Raw genomic sequence first — 19,045 nt, 5'->3', positions numbered from 1 at the left:
TTCAGATCTAAACAAATTTAACCAAAACATAAACAAGAGTTAAGAACTTGATTAGGATTTAAGAAAATGTAAATATGATAGGCCTTTGGAGAGTATTAAATACTTTCTCATTGGACTGGAGTAAAGGATGTGTGAGAGAGAGTAGATTTTCATTTTTAAAAAGTTAATTAAAAATAGATGTATATGGGCTGTGATCTACTTTGGTCAATTTAATATCCCTATTAATAAATGTGATCATGAATTTTTTGAAGTTTTCCACTGACATACTGACACATACTTTGTAGACTATAATTTATTATAGTTAGCAGAAACACAAATGTAGTACAATCCCAGTTCAATAGAATATTGCTCTCAGTTCAATACCTTCTGCTATTTTAGGTTCAGGAACCTCTTTAAAGAAATTCATAGTTCTTTTGACTTCTTCCTTTTAATCATAGGAAATAAAATGTCTGTCTGCCATATTTTTCTGTCCTGTTTTCAGAGTCACAGAGTAGGTTGCTGATATAACTGGTCTTTACATTGGTCACTGTCCTTTAGTTTTTCAAAGTGTTTATCTTTATAATGTTGTTGATATTATACAAATTGTACTCCTAGTTCTGCTTACTCTTCTTTTGATCAGATGAGTCTTCCCATGCTGTTCTGATACCATCCCCTTTATCATTCTGGGATAATAGTATTCTATCACATTCATATATTACAACTTATTCAGGTATTCCCCAATTGATGACCACACCCTCAGTTTCTAATTCTTTCCCACCACAAAAGGAACTGCTATAAATATTTTTTTATATTTTAGGTTCTTTTCCTGTTTAAAAAAATCTCTTTTGGGCCATAGTAGTATCATAAAAGCAAAGGTTATGTTAAGTTTAATAGCTTTTTGGGCATTACAGGATGGCTAGACCAGTTAACATTTCTACCAATAGTAGATTAATATAGAGTAATAAAATTAAAATTAATTTTAATAAAATTAAAATAGTAGATTAATATAGATTAAATAATAGAATTAATGTTTTCCATTGCCCCCCTAGTATTTGGCATTTTGCTTTTTTAGTTTTGCCTGCTGATGGATAAAATGTGAAAGCTCAGAGTTATTTTAATATTCATTTCTCTATTAGTGACTGAAAGTATTTTTTTTCACAGATATTGATAGCTTAGAATTTTTTTTCCTGAAAACTGCCTTTTTAATATGTTAATAGTGGTAATTTTGTTTTCTTTTTAAAAAAATAAAGTTAAGTAATAGCTTGTCTATTTGAATGTTTTTAAAAGCAATTCCTAGTTTTATTTATTAATTAAATGCTTTAAAATTTTTTAATTCAATGATTTTTTGCTTTCAGTTTTGTAAATCACTTCTTTGATTTTTAAGATTTCTATTTTGGTCATTAATGGGGGAATTTTTCTTTCTCTTTCTTGCATTTCCAAATCAATTTCAAAAGCCTTTTTTTCAGATTGGCAAACCATCTGTAAAGAAGAGGAAAAAATTCCACTGACTGAAAATCCACTCTACTCAACGTAATAAAGAAACAGTGTCACCATGGCCATGATTGTCCCCACTTATCAATTATCATTTCAAAAAAGAAGGAAAAAAAGCATCCATACAATTTCAATTTGATTTTTACTGATATATTTTCAAGAGTATTTTGAAAATGTGCTTTTATATTTTTAAATTTTGCTTTTACATTTGTACAGTTTACATTGCTTGACTCACAAATAATACTTGTAGATTTAAGTGGGTCAAAGTTAAGAGTATTTACTAAGTTCTGCCATGCATACAGAACTTTTTTAATACTGAAGATAAAAAAGTTAAATTTTACACCATTATTACAATTTTGACTGTCTAAACTTAAAACCCTGACTAAAATATAAACATTCACTTAATCTCTAATGCTACTGCTAGCTCCCTAAGAAATCTAGTTTTGTAGCATAGTAGACTTACAATTCAAGAATATAAAAATATCAGTTTGAAAATCTGAATCATGTAATATATACATTAATAATTGTACTATTAAATTAGGGAAATACTCAAGTTTCTGAAATACATTATAAATAGCAATATTTTCTCATTTGGTAACTGGAAGTAAAACAATATAATGTTAACATGGGGTTAAATGTTGAAAGGGTTCCAGTTGGCCTTATACAATATAATGGACCATTTTTTTTCTCTGTCAGTTCTAATTATATGCATGCTTCATAATAAAACAAAGCAATCAAGATCTAAGCCAGTTTGGATAACATTAATGAAAAATAAAACTACTGTTTAATGAAGGTGGCTATTATTTCTCCATCTTTTAAAATGAAAGCCCTCTCTATAGTGAGTTTAAATACTATGTAACAACGATTTATTACTTTGAATTGAAAAACCTGTAGTCCTTCAGAGATAACCTATAAACTTGGTAACATGCAAGGAGATGAAGCTGGACAAACTATTTTTGAATATGTGTATGATCACTTGGGTTACCATTTTTGTTGGCAAAGTATTTAAATCTACCTGCCAACTACAGAGTTCAAATGCATGTTTTCCATAACTACTGAGTTAAGAAATAACACAATTTTTGCCTTTGTGTCCCTTTTTCCCTTTGGATTTTGATGTCCTTTGTCCATACTGAGTAAGTACTTCCAGTGTTGGATTGGAGAGGTCCTTTGTATAGCAGGCATATCTCTGTGGTCGTGGTTTAGGAATGGGTTGCCCAAGAAAGTATCCTTCTTCTTCCGACTCAGAAGAAGAGGTTGAACATGACGAATCATTGTCACCATAAAGTCTGATAAATTTATCAGCCGTCTGATTCTGTGATGCATAATCTGAAGTAACGTGAACATACTGTCTACAGAGCTCAGCATTTTGCATGTAAGCAGGGAGCTCGTGAGCACTTTTATTTTGGATAAACTTTCCATAGTTCTCTGGAGAATAATACCAATGCCTAGCTTTAGGGGAGTACTTTCTTTCTGTAGTCAGGTTCAGCGCGTTGTCTGAGCAAGATTTCCTGTTTCTCCTGCGACGATGAGGATGAGGCCGTGGTCCCCATTCCTCAAAATTATAAACTCTTCTCCTAGTCCTTTCACTCATTGGTGGCTGGCTGGTTTCAGTACTCTCATAGTTTCCATTATAAATAACATCATCTGAAAATTTCACTTGGGGTCTAGACTGAGACTTGGATCTTCTCAATACTGGCAGGTGTGCTGATCGGTGTTTTTCTTCAGCCAGTATCTTTTCTGGATACAATTCAGAGCTGAGTCTCTTTAAGGATTCGGTGGTTCTGTGGAGCAGAGAAGAATTTAAAGTTTCCATATTGCTCATTTTCTCACACTCTTCTCTTTCTATTTCCTGGAAGTTCTGCAAAGAATATAATGAAGGTCTTGACTTGCTTTCTCCATCTACTGAAGTCCCTAGAAGACAAGATAAAGGGGTTATTCCAATAATCCTGACATATCAGTGGAAACATAGAGACAACTCACAATTCAATGCAATATTAAACCTGCAGAGCTCTGTAACTCCACTGCACATTTTCTCACCTATAGAATGAATCAGAGGTGTTTTAAAGAGAAAACTGAGTCACATCCCTTCTGGCTCTAAATATATGATTCTATTGGAAGGGTGCTTGGAAAAGAAGACATTACATATTACTCTTCTTATTTTACTCTTGGCTTCCTAAGCTTTATGAAATAGCACAAGATTAAAATAAATTGTGCTACGTTTCAAGTAAGACCTTTAATAAATCCTAAAGTTAATTTTCTTAGCACTGGCAAACCACTACTTCAGGCATTTCATTATCATTGAACAATGACCTATAAAAGAAAGGAAATAAAATTGAGGGCTTAAAAAACGATGTGTAGGTGAACCCTGAATTCATTTAGCACATTATTTTGCAAGAACATATACATTATATCCCCATATATCAAACAGGATTTGACTATTGCTTTCCCCTCTCATCTCATTTCTTTATAAGAAAATGACCAAGGCATTAAATTAACTTGCCGGAGCTCACAGAAACAGTAATAGAGACTGACTGAGCACACTGTTAAGAGTAATATATGTGAGGCAGCTAGGCAGTTCAGTGACTAAAGATGGGAGATCCTGGGTTCAAATCTGTCTTCAAAACACTTCCTAGCTGGATGACCCTGGGCAAGTCACTTAACCCCAATGGCCTAGTCCTTATTGCTTTCTACCTTGGAACCAATATTTAGTCTCAATTCTATGACAAAGTAAGGTACGAAAAAAAAGCATAACTATAAAATAGCAAGACTGACTCCAGAAGCCACACATAAAAATCAATTTCATTACTTTATAATCACAATTTGTAAGAGCATGCTCTTACATAAATATCTCAGTCATAAAAATGACTATTTTCTAGTATAGTAATAAAATTATCTTTTATCTTGATTAAAAAAAAACCCTTCAGGAAAGAACATGAAACATGTAAATATGGGAAAATATTAAAAATAAAAATGGGGAAAATAAATAAAATGATGTGATTTAAAAAATAAAAATTAAAAAAAACTCTTCAGTGTCAATTTGCCTTTTAAAATAAAAGGCCCCATTATCCTTTGATTGTATACCTATAATATTCGATGAGGTCAAGGAATCCATAGAATCCAGGTCACTTTGTTCTTTTTTCAAGTCAGACAAGCACTCCACAGGATCTTCATACCAACGTGTTTGATCGTGATTGTATCCAGAAGCTCCGTGCTCCATATTCAATTCTTGGAGTTTTCTATTGCCAACAGGACCTGGGTGACTACCATAAGCAGAATCACCCAATCCATCCTGTGACTGTGACCAGTACGTATCTGACTGGTACTTTTCATTTGCGAGGCTCTGCTTATTTTGCTTTAAGTCGGTCTTCTTTACAACCATATTATCAGTTATCCACTGCTCACTGGATTGAAGGTCCATTTCTCTAGGCTGCTGAAAGAGACCTTTATCACCAAATCTGAGAAGCAGTTGAGTCATATAGTCTTCGTGCTTTGCCCATTCTTCAGAGTCTTCTAGTGTTTCCTGGTTTCCTTCACCTTCCCAAAACTCTTTATTGACAAAACCCACTCCTTGGTGTGAGAGGTTCAGATCATTCAGTTTATGAGAAAGGGTTTCTTCAGTATTGTCAGAAAAGTGGTGGAACTTAGAGCTCAGCGCAGTGGAGAGGAGCAGAGACTGTCTACACTGATCGGTTGTTTGACTACTTTTCTCCATACGGATACTTCTCCGAGAGTCTCTCGATCGCGCGGATTGGAATGCAGAGTCTGAGGAATCTGAGGCATGAATATCTTCTCCAAGGCTACAGGGTTTTGAGCAATAAATTTGTCCTTGTTTGGGAAGAAAGGGACAACCTAACAACGGAATTTTACACTGTGCACAGGAAAAGCAAGCTTCTGTGGCATGCCAATGTTGTCCATTGTAGGTCATTTGAGCGTGATCAACACCTATTATGAGAAAAAAAAGAGATAGAAGTCTTCATTTTTATCTTTAAACTATAATACATGGCTCTGTCTAATGTCTTTCATTTCTTTTCAGGCTTCCCACGTAACCCTAGCTGTAAGCTTCTCTCCCAAACAAGTGATCATGCAACTTTAGGCACGGAATCTAAAAGGAGGCTTTCTTTTTAGGACCTTCAAAACCTATTGTACGTGCTTGCATATCACCAAGAACATTATGACTTATGTAGGAAGGTGGGCGATTTTCATACCTATGTGTTCTCCACAGGTCTCACAGTATTCTGCATAGAGGGATTCAAAGCAACCACAGCAGAATGGATGACCATCCTTCATAATATATCTTTGTCCACCAAGGACAGTTTCACATTCAAGGCAACAGAAGTGTTTCATGTGCCAATGGCGGCCTTCAGCTTCTGTGCACTCATCAGCAAAAATTATCTAAAAAATAAACAGTTCCAGTAATTAGCAGGTGCTCTTTTCATTCTTTACGCTAGAAGGCTAAATGTCTTTTGGGCAGCTGACAGGTGGGTCCTTAAAACAATCTATAGTTTCCCTTCTTTCAGCTAACTAATAACCAGTTTCGAAACCAGACACAAAATATTTACTTTAATGGACCTCAAGGATACGTGGTATACGAAATCATTAACACGGTCCTAATTTTGCTAAATAATAATAGTTCATTGGCACAATCTGACAAGGAAAAACTCTGTCCTGGAAAATGTATTCATTTTATTTGTTCTCTCAAAAAAAATCTCAGAGACCTGATTCTAATTTAACCTTAGCAATACTTAATTCCTCTCTTTACAAACTATATTTGCCAAACAGCAGACATGTAGTGAGTGGCATGTGGCGATACACAGAGTTATTAGGAACTGAATCCTTTAGTATGGCATAATCTAATCTATCTTTGAGCGTCCAAAAGAGTTCCTTTTTTTGGTGTCTTAAATATCAATTGTGGCATATTGTGTTCCTGGACTCCCCTCACCCCCCTTTTTCCGGAGAGGCTCATTTACCTCATCACAAGCTGAGCAGCGTGGTTTGAGCAGTTCGGCATGATGCCTACCACAGTAAATTTTTCCATCCTGGTAAAAATAGATGAGATCAACTAGCAGCTCATTGCATGTAAAGCAGACAAAACAGGCAGGATGCCACCATATTCCAGGTCCAGCTCGAGAGGCAAATATTGCAATTTCACCTGCATTTATCTTTATGCCACACTAAAAATAAAAGTGTTAAGAGTTATAAGATGTTCCTGCCTCAGGTGTGGCTCTCTCCCTCCTTTCCCTCCCTCCCTCTATACTAAATTCCAAATACCCACTTGCCATTCAAAGCTCATTTTATTCTACTAGTCTTTAAATGTCCCAAAGGGACTTTTTTTTTGGTTTATTTTAAATACTCAAAAAGATGATCTTCATTCAAATGTACTATTTCAATATTCTGAAAACTGTTTCAACCAATTTAATTTAATAATGGTTTTATTGAGTCAGCCAGGTTGAATAAACTTCCTACCTAAGTCCCTAAATGTTTTCATTATGCTTTCTTAATTTTTCAAAAATGAGGCCTTCAAATCTCCTTGTGTGTCCTGCTACTCTAAGTGACAACATTTCAACATTCATTTATAGAGAAGTATCTCTCTTTCATGAAGAGAATCTTATATCATGTGGTTAAGAAAACAATTTTTCTCTATTTTCTCTAAACCTGATTTTCCTTTATTCATTTACTTGGAAATAAATTTTGTGGGTTTTTTAGCCTCTTTAAATTGTATCTCCATTAAGTATGACAGACTACTTACCTGTTCACAGACTGTATGTGTTAGTGCTCTGGAAAGAAATTTAATCATTCCTCTTCCAAGTGCTTCTTTTTTACGCTGACCACTGAACACCTGCAATTCCTTCTTTTCTTCTTCACTCAAAGATTGGCAATACCTCGCCTTTATTTTAAAAAGGGAACAATTCTCACCACTTCAATTAAATCCATAAGTCCTACATTTTTACAAAATAATTTGCCAGATGCTTTTGCTAATCTAATACCTAAATGCTCAATTTAGAAATTATTCTCGGCTATATCACCCCCATTTCTAAAATATAAGGCAAATGTAATCTGAACTCAATCTTTGTGTTTCACTAACTGAAATATTTAGTTTAAATCTGATATTTTAAAAGTTACAGTAACTACCAAAAAGAAATTAATTATACTTTTAACTCTAAATTTTATAGCTACTCATCTCAACTTCAAAACTGAGGTTACTACCTATGCTTTCTCTAGGCCTGCAATGAAATCTCATTAAAAGCTAAGTTTCTAAAAACTGATAGCTGGCTATATACATAATAAACACAAACACAACTATACACATGCACACTTTTATTCTTGTTAAAATATCAAGACCCTATGTGATGCTTATCTTGGGTTGATAGGCAGAATATTTTTAGTTCTTCTTTGCCTCAAATTTTTAAAAAAAGGTTGTAATAGGATATATTGCATTTGACTCAATAAAAAAAAAAGCAAGCAAGAAGGAAAAAAATGTTAGTTTGTGTTTCGGTCTATTTTACCTCATTGTCATGTGGAGGTAACTGGTACAAAAGTTGTTTAATCCGATGTTTCTCTCCAAGGCTATTAATATAAGGAATCTTATCTTCTGGTAAACAAGCAAAGTAAAGCTGGACCTGTGTTAGAGATGTGGAGAATGGTGTTGACATATTTTCTTTCTGATTAAACAACATTTTCTTTCCAATTAAAAACACAGGCACCCATATGCAAAAAGCAAACAGCAACCTCGTTTTATACTTATTGTTAATTCTGGTCTCTGACAGGATTGAATAAACTCAGTACAACTAGGGAGTTCTAAGAGAAGTAGCACCCAGCCATTAAAATGCTTGTTAGAAATGTCATTTGCTGTGATGACTTAAGAGCAGCATTTTTTACACACCATAAGTTATCCATATTTAACGTTACCATTCTTCTCTTCTTCATAAGGATCAGTCAAAAAAAAAATCAAATGGAATTATAGGGTGCTGTCTACAACTAACTAAACTATGCATGAAATTGTACAAATGCCACCAACATTGAATATAAATCAATTTATTGTGTTCTCAAATGTTATATTGTATGTTAAAGGTCCTTTGTTAAACATTTAAAATACATGGCTTATCCGGATTTGATTTAGATACATATGATCTATAGAAAAGACTATAGAAACCAGATACCAATTCTTAATTTAGTCATTCTGTGATTAAAGGACACTATTGATATATAAAGTTGACTGTCAATTAATGATCTGATTTTTATATTTCATGTTACACCAGATCATTTCCTTTAAAATATAATTGCCTGGTTCCTCCCAGAATCTTCATTTTAAGGATGATGCATTAGCCAACTATATCTTTATTCCTCTTCATGCTGCACCCTTGACTTTTGTGGACTTTCTCTCCAATGCCTTAGAAATCTCTTTATCTGGAAGCTCACTTCACCTTGGACTTCTCACATTACAAGTACCCTCTAATTGTGTGGTGTCTCTCTCAGATTGGCTAGTTCCTCCCAGAAACTGCATATTAAGTATGATGCCTCAGACTCAAATGGGGGGGGGGGGTGGGAGAGAATGTTACACATTGTTTTTTTATAAATAATTGAGAAAAAATGAAATAAAAAAGTTTAAATTTTTAAAAAAAGAATGTAAGTTCCTTGAGGGCAAGAACTGTTTTCCTGCTTTAATTTACAGTCCTCTGTGTTTAAAACAATAAGTGCTTAATAAATACTTGTTGACCTAACTGACTTATCATCTCAATTAACATCTATCATTTATATATCACCTGAAGTTTTAAATAGGTTAGTTATTTATTTGAAGTAAGCATAGACTCACTGATGGTATAAAGATAACTCCTCCTTGAAATAAAAATTCCACTTAAAAATAATTCAATATTTTTTGCTATCAAATGCTACCTTATATAGTATGGGATCATGGCTATACAAGCAAAGAGAGGAGACAAATATGCGGGATGCCATGAAGGAAAAAATGACAATATTTTGCAAAGGGATTAGAAATTTAGAGTGAAAACAAAGAATTAAATATTTTAGATTGTGAACTTCAGTGACTGGAAGTTTGGTGGTACTCTCAATACCAATAGGAAAATTGGAAAGAGGAAAGGGGGAAAGAATGATTTCTGTTTTGGACATGCCAATTTTAAGATGTGGATAAGACATCCAGTTCCAGGTGTCCAGAAGGTAGTTGTTGATGTGGGACATCTACAAAGAGATGAAAATTTAACCCTTAGGAGTTGACAAGATCACAAAGTAATATTAAATATAAGGACAAAGAAGAGGACTTGTGGTTAGAAAGCATGATATGAATGAAAAGGGGAAAAATTACAGTAAAAAAAGTAATCAGATAGATAAAAGGAAAAACAATGGAGAATAGAGTCAAGAAAACTTGTGTCAAATACTACAAAAAGGTTAAGGAGGAGCAGGATTGAGAAAATATTGAATTACCATTGGATTTGACAATTATGAGATCATTAGTGATTTTGGGCAAACATTTCAGTTGAATAAGGTTAAAAGCCAGTGATGGGGATATTATTGGGGATGTAGACACTAAACGATAATTCTAGTTCAACTATCAATAATATGGAATTAGGTCTTGATCAATGACACATGTAAAACCCAGTGGAATTGTGCATCGGCTAAGGGGGATTGGAGGGGTTTGGAGGAGAGGGAAAGAACATGAAATATATAACTATGGGAAAATATTCAAAACTAAAATTAAACAAATAGTTAAAATTTTCCCCATAGGTAAAAAAAAATTTAAATTAAATTAAAAAGATTAAAAGCCAGATTGCAGAAGTTTTAGAAGAGGGGAAGCTAGGTGGTTCAGTGGAGAGAGAGCCAGGTCTGGAGATGAGAAGTCTTGTGTTCAAATCTGGCCTTAGACACTTCCTAGCTGTGTTATCCTGGGAAAGTCAATTAACCCCAAATGCTTATCTCTTACCACTCTACTGCCTTGGAAAGGACACCAGCATTGTTTCAAAAAGAGAATGTAATGGTTTAAAAAAAAAAGTGAAAAGAGAAGAAGCTGGGGAACTGATAACAGAAGGCTTTTTGAAGGAAAGCCACAGGAGGGCAAAAGAAAGAGGACAATAGCTAACAGGGATGATATGATCAAATGGTGTTTTTTTTTAAGGATGGAAGAAAAATATGCATATATTTGTAAGTAAAAAGGGGGAGAAAAAAATTTAGGAGATTTACCCATGTCTGTGACTAGATTTGAACATGGGATTCCAGGCCCAGGACCTACCTCCTTCAGGGAAGGAGACAAAACAGCTAGAGAGTTTAAAGTGATGATGATATTGGGAGCAATCTGCTGAAGATGAGAAGAGATAGGAATAAGATTATTTGTAGGGGTTTGGGCTTGGCAAGGATAAGGGTCAACCATTTTTTCATCTAAGAACTCAGTGAGGAGATTCTGGGGAAAGATATCTTGAGGATTGTGAAATAAGGAGGAAAAGGAAAAGGAAAACCTTTAGTAAATGGCTTCAAGGTTTTTCCAGTCAAGTATGACTTGAGGTCATTAGCAAAGATGGTGATAAGGGTACCATGTTCTTCAGGGATGACTAGAAGTTCAGAATAGTCACTATGAAGAGTGAGAAAGAGAACTGATTAAGGAATAGAGTGACTTGCTGCAGCAAGTGCCCAGTTAAAATTAGATTTCATAAATGTGAAGAGGATGCAGATAGCACAGTTTTCTGATTTCCTGCACCATGAAAGGAGGTAAATAGTGGGAATAATACAGATTTGGAATGTTACAAGCCATGATCAGTGCTTGGACTCTTGGTCCAAGAGATTTGAGAATAGAGGATGGTGTAGAATTGAATTGGTTCACCAACAGTCCAGATAGGAAAAGGAGGAGAGTATGTAAGCTGTGACCTGGAAAAGAATTGAGGGGTGAAAAACTGGAGTTCATGGAGATGATGACAAACAGGGTTAGGTGTCAGATGGCAAAGAAAGATTTAATGATAAATGATTATGATAAGCTAAAGAAATTTTGAAGTTTGTCAACATGGAAGCAGAACACTTGTGGATGATGGCATCAAGGATATGACCATCTTTGGAGCTGCCACCATGGAATAGAGAAGTATGCAATGAAAACTGAATAATCTAAAGAATAGGGAGTTTTAATATTTTGAGGAAAAATCAACATATATATGTTGAAGTCACCTAGAAAAAGGACAAGGGCTAAGGATGAGAGAAAGAATGTGAAGAAAAAAAAATCCTAGGTGTGGATTACATCTGCTAAAATCTTTATTGAGTGATAAATTTTGGTATGGTAAACCTGAGCTACATAGTTGTCCCACTATGCCTATGTTGCATCAGTATTGTCTTTCTTTAATTGGGGGGCAGGGTATTGAGGAAGGATGTAGAATAGATTTTTGTTAAATGGAAAAAATAAATTTCAATTTGAAAACATTTTTAAAAGAAATATGTGGAATATCAAGGAACAAATCATTGAAATGATAAATAGTTGATGAACAAAAGAGAAAAACAATGAAATAACATCACAAATACTTTTGGAGCACAGTCAAAACAATCCATAGTGGGAAATTTATATCATTAAACACTTTCATCAACAAAGGAGAGAAAGAATAGATCAAGGAATTAAATGTGCAACTAACATATTAGAAAAACAACAAATCAGGAAACACAAACTTGACAAAAAAGTTGAGTTTCATAAAATCAAAGAGGAGATAAAAATTTTAATATTTGAATTGGACTATAAAACTAAAAGCTATGATTTTGAAAAAAAACAAAACAAAACCCTGCAGTACTCCATAAATGACTTACAAAAGTAAATAATTAGTTCATTGTATAGTTGAAATATGGTCCTAATTCCTAAGTCAGGTAAAGATAAAGCAGAGAAAGAAAAATTTACACAAATATTCCTAATTAATATAAATGCAAAAATATTTAAATGTTATCCAAAACAGCTATAATAGTATTGTAAGAAAAAATTTCAATATGACTACATTGGATTCATACCAGTAATGCTAGGTTGGCTCAATATTAATTAAGAGAACTATATACATAAAAGATAATGATAATTATTTATTATATATTATAAAACTAACTATTTAGGTTTTTTGATTTTCTATTTATTAACTTTTCTTTTATGTATTTAGATTTGTTCCACCTGATGCATATATCTAGTGTGTTCCCAAAGTCTTAGTGAAATTTTAAGCTATTAAAGTTTTAATTAAATATTTAGTTTAACAGTTTTAATTAATTACTGGTGTATTCTTTAATAAATAGATAATAAACACATGATTATATCAATAAATGCGGAAAAATTCTCTACCAAACACAAGACTATTTTATGTTATGAACATTAAAAACCATATGGATAAAATGGGCCATTTTCTAATATAATAAGGAGTATCCACTTTAAAATGGGAACTAGCATTATTTAATTATCTAGTTAACAGTCCTTTCCACTAAAACTGGGATACAGAATGTTCATTGTTAACACTGTTGCTTGATACAATTTTAGAAATGTTACTTACAGCAATAAGAAGAGGTAAAAAAAATGAGACAACAGGAGAGGTAAAGGGGAAACAAGAGTATCTATTTTGCAGATTACATGATTATTTACTTAAGGAGTACTATAAGCAGCCATTCTATAAATAGTAGGAAATAATAGGATAAAAATCCTTTCAATGAACTATAAAATGTATTAAACAGCCAGAAGTTCATCTATTGAAGCAATATGGGAACTAAATAATTATAAAAACAAAATACTTTCCCCAGAAATAAAGTACGAGCTAGACAATTGGAGAGGTTTTACTTACTCATGGGTAGGACATGCCAGTTCAATAAAAAAGATGACACTACCTAAATTAATTTACTTATTCTGTGTCATATCAAACTACTAAAAATTCAATAAAATAATATCAAATTTTACCTGGTAGGAAAAAATGTCATGTATCTCAAGGAAAATAATGAAAGAAGTAGGAAGGAAGAGGACCTGACAGTACCAGATCTGGAAATATACTAATAAAACAGTAATTATATCAAGAGTATTTGGTATTGTGAAAAATAGAAAAGTTGATCAGTGGGACAGGTTAGCAAGATTACATCTAGAAGTGAAAATAGTAATAGAGTGTTCACTAAATCTACAGATCCCAACTACTGGGCAAAAACTCATTGTTTGGCAAAAAATGATAGAAACTATACATTAAACAAATATCTCATCTCATTTACAACAATGGTAGTGTATAGTCACACATATGACTTGATTGTAATGTGTCATATTATAAACAAATCATAAGATTAAGGAAGGAGATGGCTTTTACAACTACAGATGGGGAAGAGTTCTTGACCAAATAATGGATAAAAATGGGAAAATAAAGGAGACAATTTTTATTACATAAAATTGAAAAAGTTTTGCACAAATGAAATCAATGTAGCTAAAATTATAAGGGACATATCCAAGACACATAGAGAATTGATACAAATACATAATAATAAGAGCCATTCTCTAATAAATATTCAAATATGAATAGGCAGTTTTCAAAGGGAGAAAAACATGCTATCAACCATATTTTGTAAAAATAAAATAAGTATAGCCAAGATTAGAAGAAAAACAGAAAACTAGGGAAACTTACATATATATATATGTATATATATATATTTATTTATTTTATCAGATAGAGGTCTCAAATTTAAAATATATAAAGAACTTTGTTGAATTTATAAGAATATGAGCCATTCCACAATTGGCCAAAAGATATGAACAGATAGTTTTGGGATGAAGAAATCAAAGCTATATATAACCATATGAAAAAATGCTCTAAGTCATTAGTGATTAGATATCTCAAAAGGGCAAAATGACAAATGTTGGAGGGGGTGTGGAAATATGGGGACTCTAATACACTGTTGGTAAAACTATGAATTGATTTGACCATTTTGGAGAGCAATCTAGAATTATGTTCTAAAAGTTAAAAAACTGTGTTTACCCTGTGACCCAGCAATACCACTATTAGGTCTGTTTCCTAAGGTGATCAGGAAAAAAGGAAAAGAAGCTATATGTTCTAACATATTTAGATAACAGCTCTCTTTGTGGTGGCAAAGAACTGGAAATTGAGGAGATACCCATCAGTGGTTACACAAGCTGTGACATATAATTATGATGTCATACTATTGCACAGTAAGAAATGATGAACAGGTTAATTTTTTTACTGGAAAGACCCACATGTAATATTAAGACTGAAAGGAATAGAACCGAAGGAATAATATATACAGCAACAGAAGTAGTTTGAAGAAAAACTCTAGTGGTGAGGGAAGGGAGGGAGATATAATGGGAACTTTAATTCAGCAAACAAGTTTGAAACTGAAAAATGCTACAAATTACTACTAATAAAAATGCAAATTAGTGCAACTATCATATTGGCAAAGATGTCAAAAGTGGTCAATGTTAATGGTTAGAAAGACTTCTAGGGGGAAGCTAGGTGGCTCAGTGGATTGAGAGCCAGGCTCAGAGACGGGAGGTCCTGGGTTCAAATCTGGACTCAGACACTTCCTAGCTATGTGACCCTGGGCAAGTCACTTGACCCCCATTGCCTAGCCCTTACCACTCTTCTGCCTTGGAACCAGTACATAGTATTGATTCCAAGACAGAAGGTAAGGGATTAAAAAAAAGAAAAAAAAAGAAAGGATTTCTGTCTTCACACCCTATCCCTTGAATCCTACCCATCTACAGATATATGTATATGTATGCCTACAAATATATCCTTAAAAACTTTATCTGTCCACTAACTATTGTCCTCTCTCTCCCTCCCTTTTGTGGCTAAACTCCTTGAGAAAGGCAATACAATAGGCATCTCTACTTCCTTTCCTTTCACTCTTTCTTAACTCTTTGCAATCTGGCTTATGACCTCATTATTCAATTAAAAATATTCTCTCCAAAGCTATTAATGATCTCTTAATTGCCAAATCTAATAGCCTTTTCTCCATCCTTACCTTTTCCCAGACTTCGACACTACTGTTCACCCTCCTCTCCTTGATACTCTTGATCCTAGTTCTTCTCCACCTATCAGTTGACCATCTTATTCTCTGGAATCCTCTCTATTCTTGAATTTTTTGAGACACTACTCTTTCTTGGTTCTCCTACAACCTAACCTGCTGACTGTTCTCTTTTATGAGATCTTTACTCATGTCATTTACATTAAACCTCCAAAGGTTTCCTCTCCTCTCTTCTCCTTCTATACTATCTCAATTATTGATCTCATCAACTTTCATAAGTTCAGTTATCACATCTATGTCAAATTGTGCTCGTTTGATATTACCAACTACTCCCAGACATCTATAATCAAATGCCCTCTACACATCTCACTCATTTCCAAAAGAGAACTTATTAACTTCCCTCTTCCCTTCCGCCCCTCAAACTCCCTCCTCTTCCAAACTTCCCTTTTACTGTCATGGGTACCACCATCCTCCTAATCGTCCAGGCTCTCAATCTGGGGTTCTTCCTTGATTCTTCACTCGATGTAAAAAACCATGAATATGAAGAATACAGGGGAAATCCTTCTTGCCTTTTGGCTAAGATCAAGATCAGGTAACCTTAGCAAGACATACGAATTGATACAAAGTAAGAAGAACCAAGAAAACAATATACACAATGTAAACAAAAAGAAAAAAACCTGAAATTGGACATATTGTGTGAAAAATGACTGTGTATGTGTGTCTCCAGAGAAAGAATTGATTAATTGATATAAGTAAGACGTCATTTTTTATACAGACATTTTTTTTGTCAAATGATCTTTTCTCTACTGGGAGAGGTAAAGAATATAAGGGAGTTTATTAGGTATTTTAATGTAACAAACTAATTAATTTTGAAAAACAATGATAATGATCCAGCCAAAGCTGAAGAGTTTTAAGAATGACCCTTCCACCTTTCTTTTCATTAGTGGAGGGCTATTTCTATATTGTGTTGGTTAGTTTTGCTTAATAGCTTTTTTTCTCCATTTGTTTTTCATTCTGCAGTAAAGAATAGCTCCAAGATGGAAGAGGAAGAAGGAATATATTGAGAAGTAAACATGACTTAAGAATAAAAGTTAACAAAAACAAAATAAAACATTAGCTATTATTTCTTAACATTTGCTTTCCTCAAGTAAACTTGAATCACAATTAAAATATATTTAGAAAAGCTATATCTAAAAACATTATTTACATTTAGAAAACACTGGTCTAAAAAATAGGTTCCTACCTGTTCTAGCCTGAGACCTGGTGGAACCCAGGCATATTCTTCCAAGGCACAGCCAGAATCATCATCAGATGTTGAGCTTCTGTGATACCCAAAGATGAGTCTGTTCATTTGGGGCTCCATCTCCAAAGGTTCCATCACCAATATAAAAGTGAAAGGTTGGGTCCTTAGTCACAGTTCATTAAGCAATGGTTTCTGGAGGAAGAAAAATAAGATTAAATCTTATACTTGTTAACCACCTCCACTAAATGTAAAAACTGAATGCCTGCCTTACTGCTGGGCCTCACACAGTAAGCTGTCTCCTATACTCCCATAAATCTGTGTGAAGTAAATTATTTAGGGGACTTAGATCTTGTGCATCCTAGTGGTGAGACGTAGGAGTCACAGAAACACCTGGCATGTCTGACAGCTGAACACCTGGGTTCCCCATGAGTGTGTCAGAGCCAGCTCAATTTTGGGAAGGAGGGAGGAGGGAGTTGAGTTTGAAATGAGTGTGAGAAGTGGAGAGAGCTGTCTTTACCACCTTACCTGACTCCCTGGGCTGGGGCTTTGCTTTCTCTGCTCCTTGACTTATCTAATCTCTGACAAGCTTCAGCCTGAGTGAATCAGATCTATCCTTAAAGTTAGAAAGGCCAAGACTTTCTCTTTCTCATTCTATCTCCCCCCCCCAATAAATGCTTATAAATCTGGCAATAAGCCTCCAGATTACTTTTTATTTATAATGAGCTTCAGTGCTTAAAATCCAAGGAAGGCAAAATTTTTTAAGTTTAACATTTTAAAAAATGAAATATGATGTCGACTTTCTCCCTTTAGTTTACTTTTTAAAGAGATTTAAAATTCTAACAAAAGACATTTGTTGATCTCAATTTCAATTTGAACTGGTAAGATTTTCCATGAAATTGTCCTTTTTTATATCTTCCCATAGAGAAGTTCCCTATATATTTGGGTGGTTCAGCAATAAAACTAGAATATGAACTCAGTCGAATGGACAGGGAGAAAACAAAATTGATGTTGCCTATTCCTAAGTGTAACTCTCCTCTTAGCCTTAGAAGATTTCCTTAAAAATTTACTTTATGGAACTAATTGTAGTTGTAATAGAGTGGGGATGTTCCTTGTTTGATATGAAATGCTGTATATATACATATATATATATGGATGTTTCTTGGTTAATATTAAATATTGTACTTTGAACCAAAATCACTTATCTAAATAAATGCTCAATTCAGCTGAAAAACTAGCATGGTAACTATTAATAACTGCATTAAAAATCCAATCAAATTCAATTCAACTCACCAAAATTTGGAGTTGAATATAATTTCCAATACTCAAACTGATTAATGATCTCATCAGTTTAAATGTTTCTAGCAAAGATATGATATCATAAACATTAAGTGCCTACCTTGTGCCAAAAATTGTGCTAAAGACACAGATCTTAATTCAATCATGTTTGCCCATTCTGTGCATTTCTTATCTAGGTTTTGTCATGTTTGCCAGAGGGTCTACTCAAAAGGCTTGAAGACTTTTTTTTCCTAACACTTTGAAGACAATAGTGGAACATTTGGGCTGGTTTGTCTGTCACCATGGACCATTACCACATAATTAGGCCATTTTTTTCATTCTGTATTGAAATGCCCTTCATTTTGGACATCTTTCACTGTTTAAATATATTAGTCTTCCCTTAGATCTAGGTCCTTTCTAGGGACACTGAATTTCTAGGCTATATATCATTGGTTCTTGCATCCCCCCCATCTAACTGGTCCTGGAGGGAGAGTCAGAATATTCCTTGCTTCCAAATGTCACTTACAAAATCTCCCTTTGGCTTTTTCATTCAACAATCTTGCCTCTTTTGAAGCCCACTCAATTAAAATTATGGTTGCTGATGCATATCAGCCCTCATGTGATTTTTATCCTTCCTCAAGGAATTTAGCATCTAATCCACTATCTTCCTCTACTCCCCAACTGCTGTTCTTATACTCTGGGAATTTAATATTAAATCTTAAACTCCATATGGTCCCTCAGATTTCATAGCCTCTCATTCATTCAATACTGTGGGACTTAACAATTCCCATGACTTACTTCTTCGTGCCACTTGAGCCCCAAATAAGGATACCAGATTTTGCCATACCCATAAGTAATCCATTTACCTAATTAGAAACTCTGGCATTTCCCTATCTGACCATAATCTACTATCTTTCTACCTCTTCCTATGCTTTACCCATCTTTACTCATATCAAAACCTCCATTTCTTTTACCCCATAGTACTCTCCCAGATTTTACTTTACTCCTTCAATAACCTCAGTTCAACAGTTAGCCATTTCAAATTACACTGTTCTCTGATATTGAATACCCCATCTCCTCTGAACTACTGTCTCACTTCTG

The 19,045-nt window shown here is 34.0% G+C and overlaps 1 protein-coding gene across 1 annotated transcript; it reads right to left on the bottom strand.

Annotated features, from left to right (window-relative positions):
- Positions 1-2,102: 2,102 nt before the first annotated feature.
- Positions 2,103-16,807, bottom strand: PRICKLE1 (prickle planar cell polarity protein 1). Its single transcript, XM_044677965.1, has 7 exons — positions 16,670-16,807; positions 7,974-8,087; positions 7,217-7,354; positions 6,438-6,641; positions 5,676-5,862; positions 4,552-5,412; positions 2,103-3,381 (listed from the first exon to the last, which is right to left on the bottom strand). Exons 1-7 carry the CDS (start codon positions 16,802-16,804, stop codon positions 2,531-2,533), a joined length of 2,490 nt encoding a protein of 829 aa, XP_044533900.1. The 5' UTR covers positions 16,805-16,807; the 3' UTR covers positions 2,103-2,530.
- Between the last annotated feature and the right edge of the window lie 2,238 nt (positions 16,808-19,045).

The sequence above is a fragment of the Gracilinanus agilis genome, chromosome 5 (assembly GCF_016433145.1).
Source record: "Gracilinanus agilis isolate LMUSP501 chromosome 5, AgileGrace, whole genome shotgun sequence".
In the NCBI taxonomy this organism is placed as follows: Eukaryota; Metazoa; Chordata; class Mammalia; order Didelphimorphia; family Didelphidae; genus Gracilinanus; species Gracilinanus agilis.
The sequence above is the reverse complement of the archived record's forward strand: the minus strand, read 5'-3'. Positions and strand labels throughout refer to the sequence as shown.

Bases quoted from the DNA above. Each gene is read 5' to 3' on its own strand.
- PRICKLE1 (XM_044677965.1), bottom strand. From the start codon at position 16,804: ATGGAACCTTTGGAGATGGAGCCCCAAATGAACAGACTCATCTTTGGG. The intron at 6,642-7,216 runs GTAAGTAGTCTG...TTTTATTTTTAG, and splicing joins CACATACAGTCTGTGAACAG to TGTGGCATAAAGATAAATGC. The intron at 3,382-4,551 runs GTATACAATCAA...CTTGTCTTCTAG, and splicing joins GACCTCATCGAATATTATAG to GGACTTCAGTAGATGGAGAA.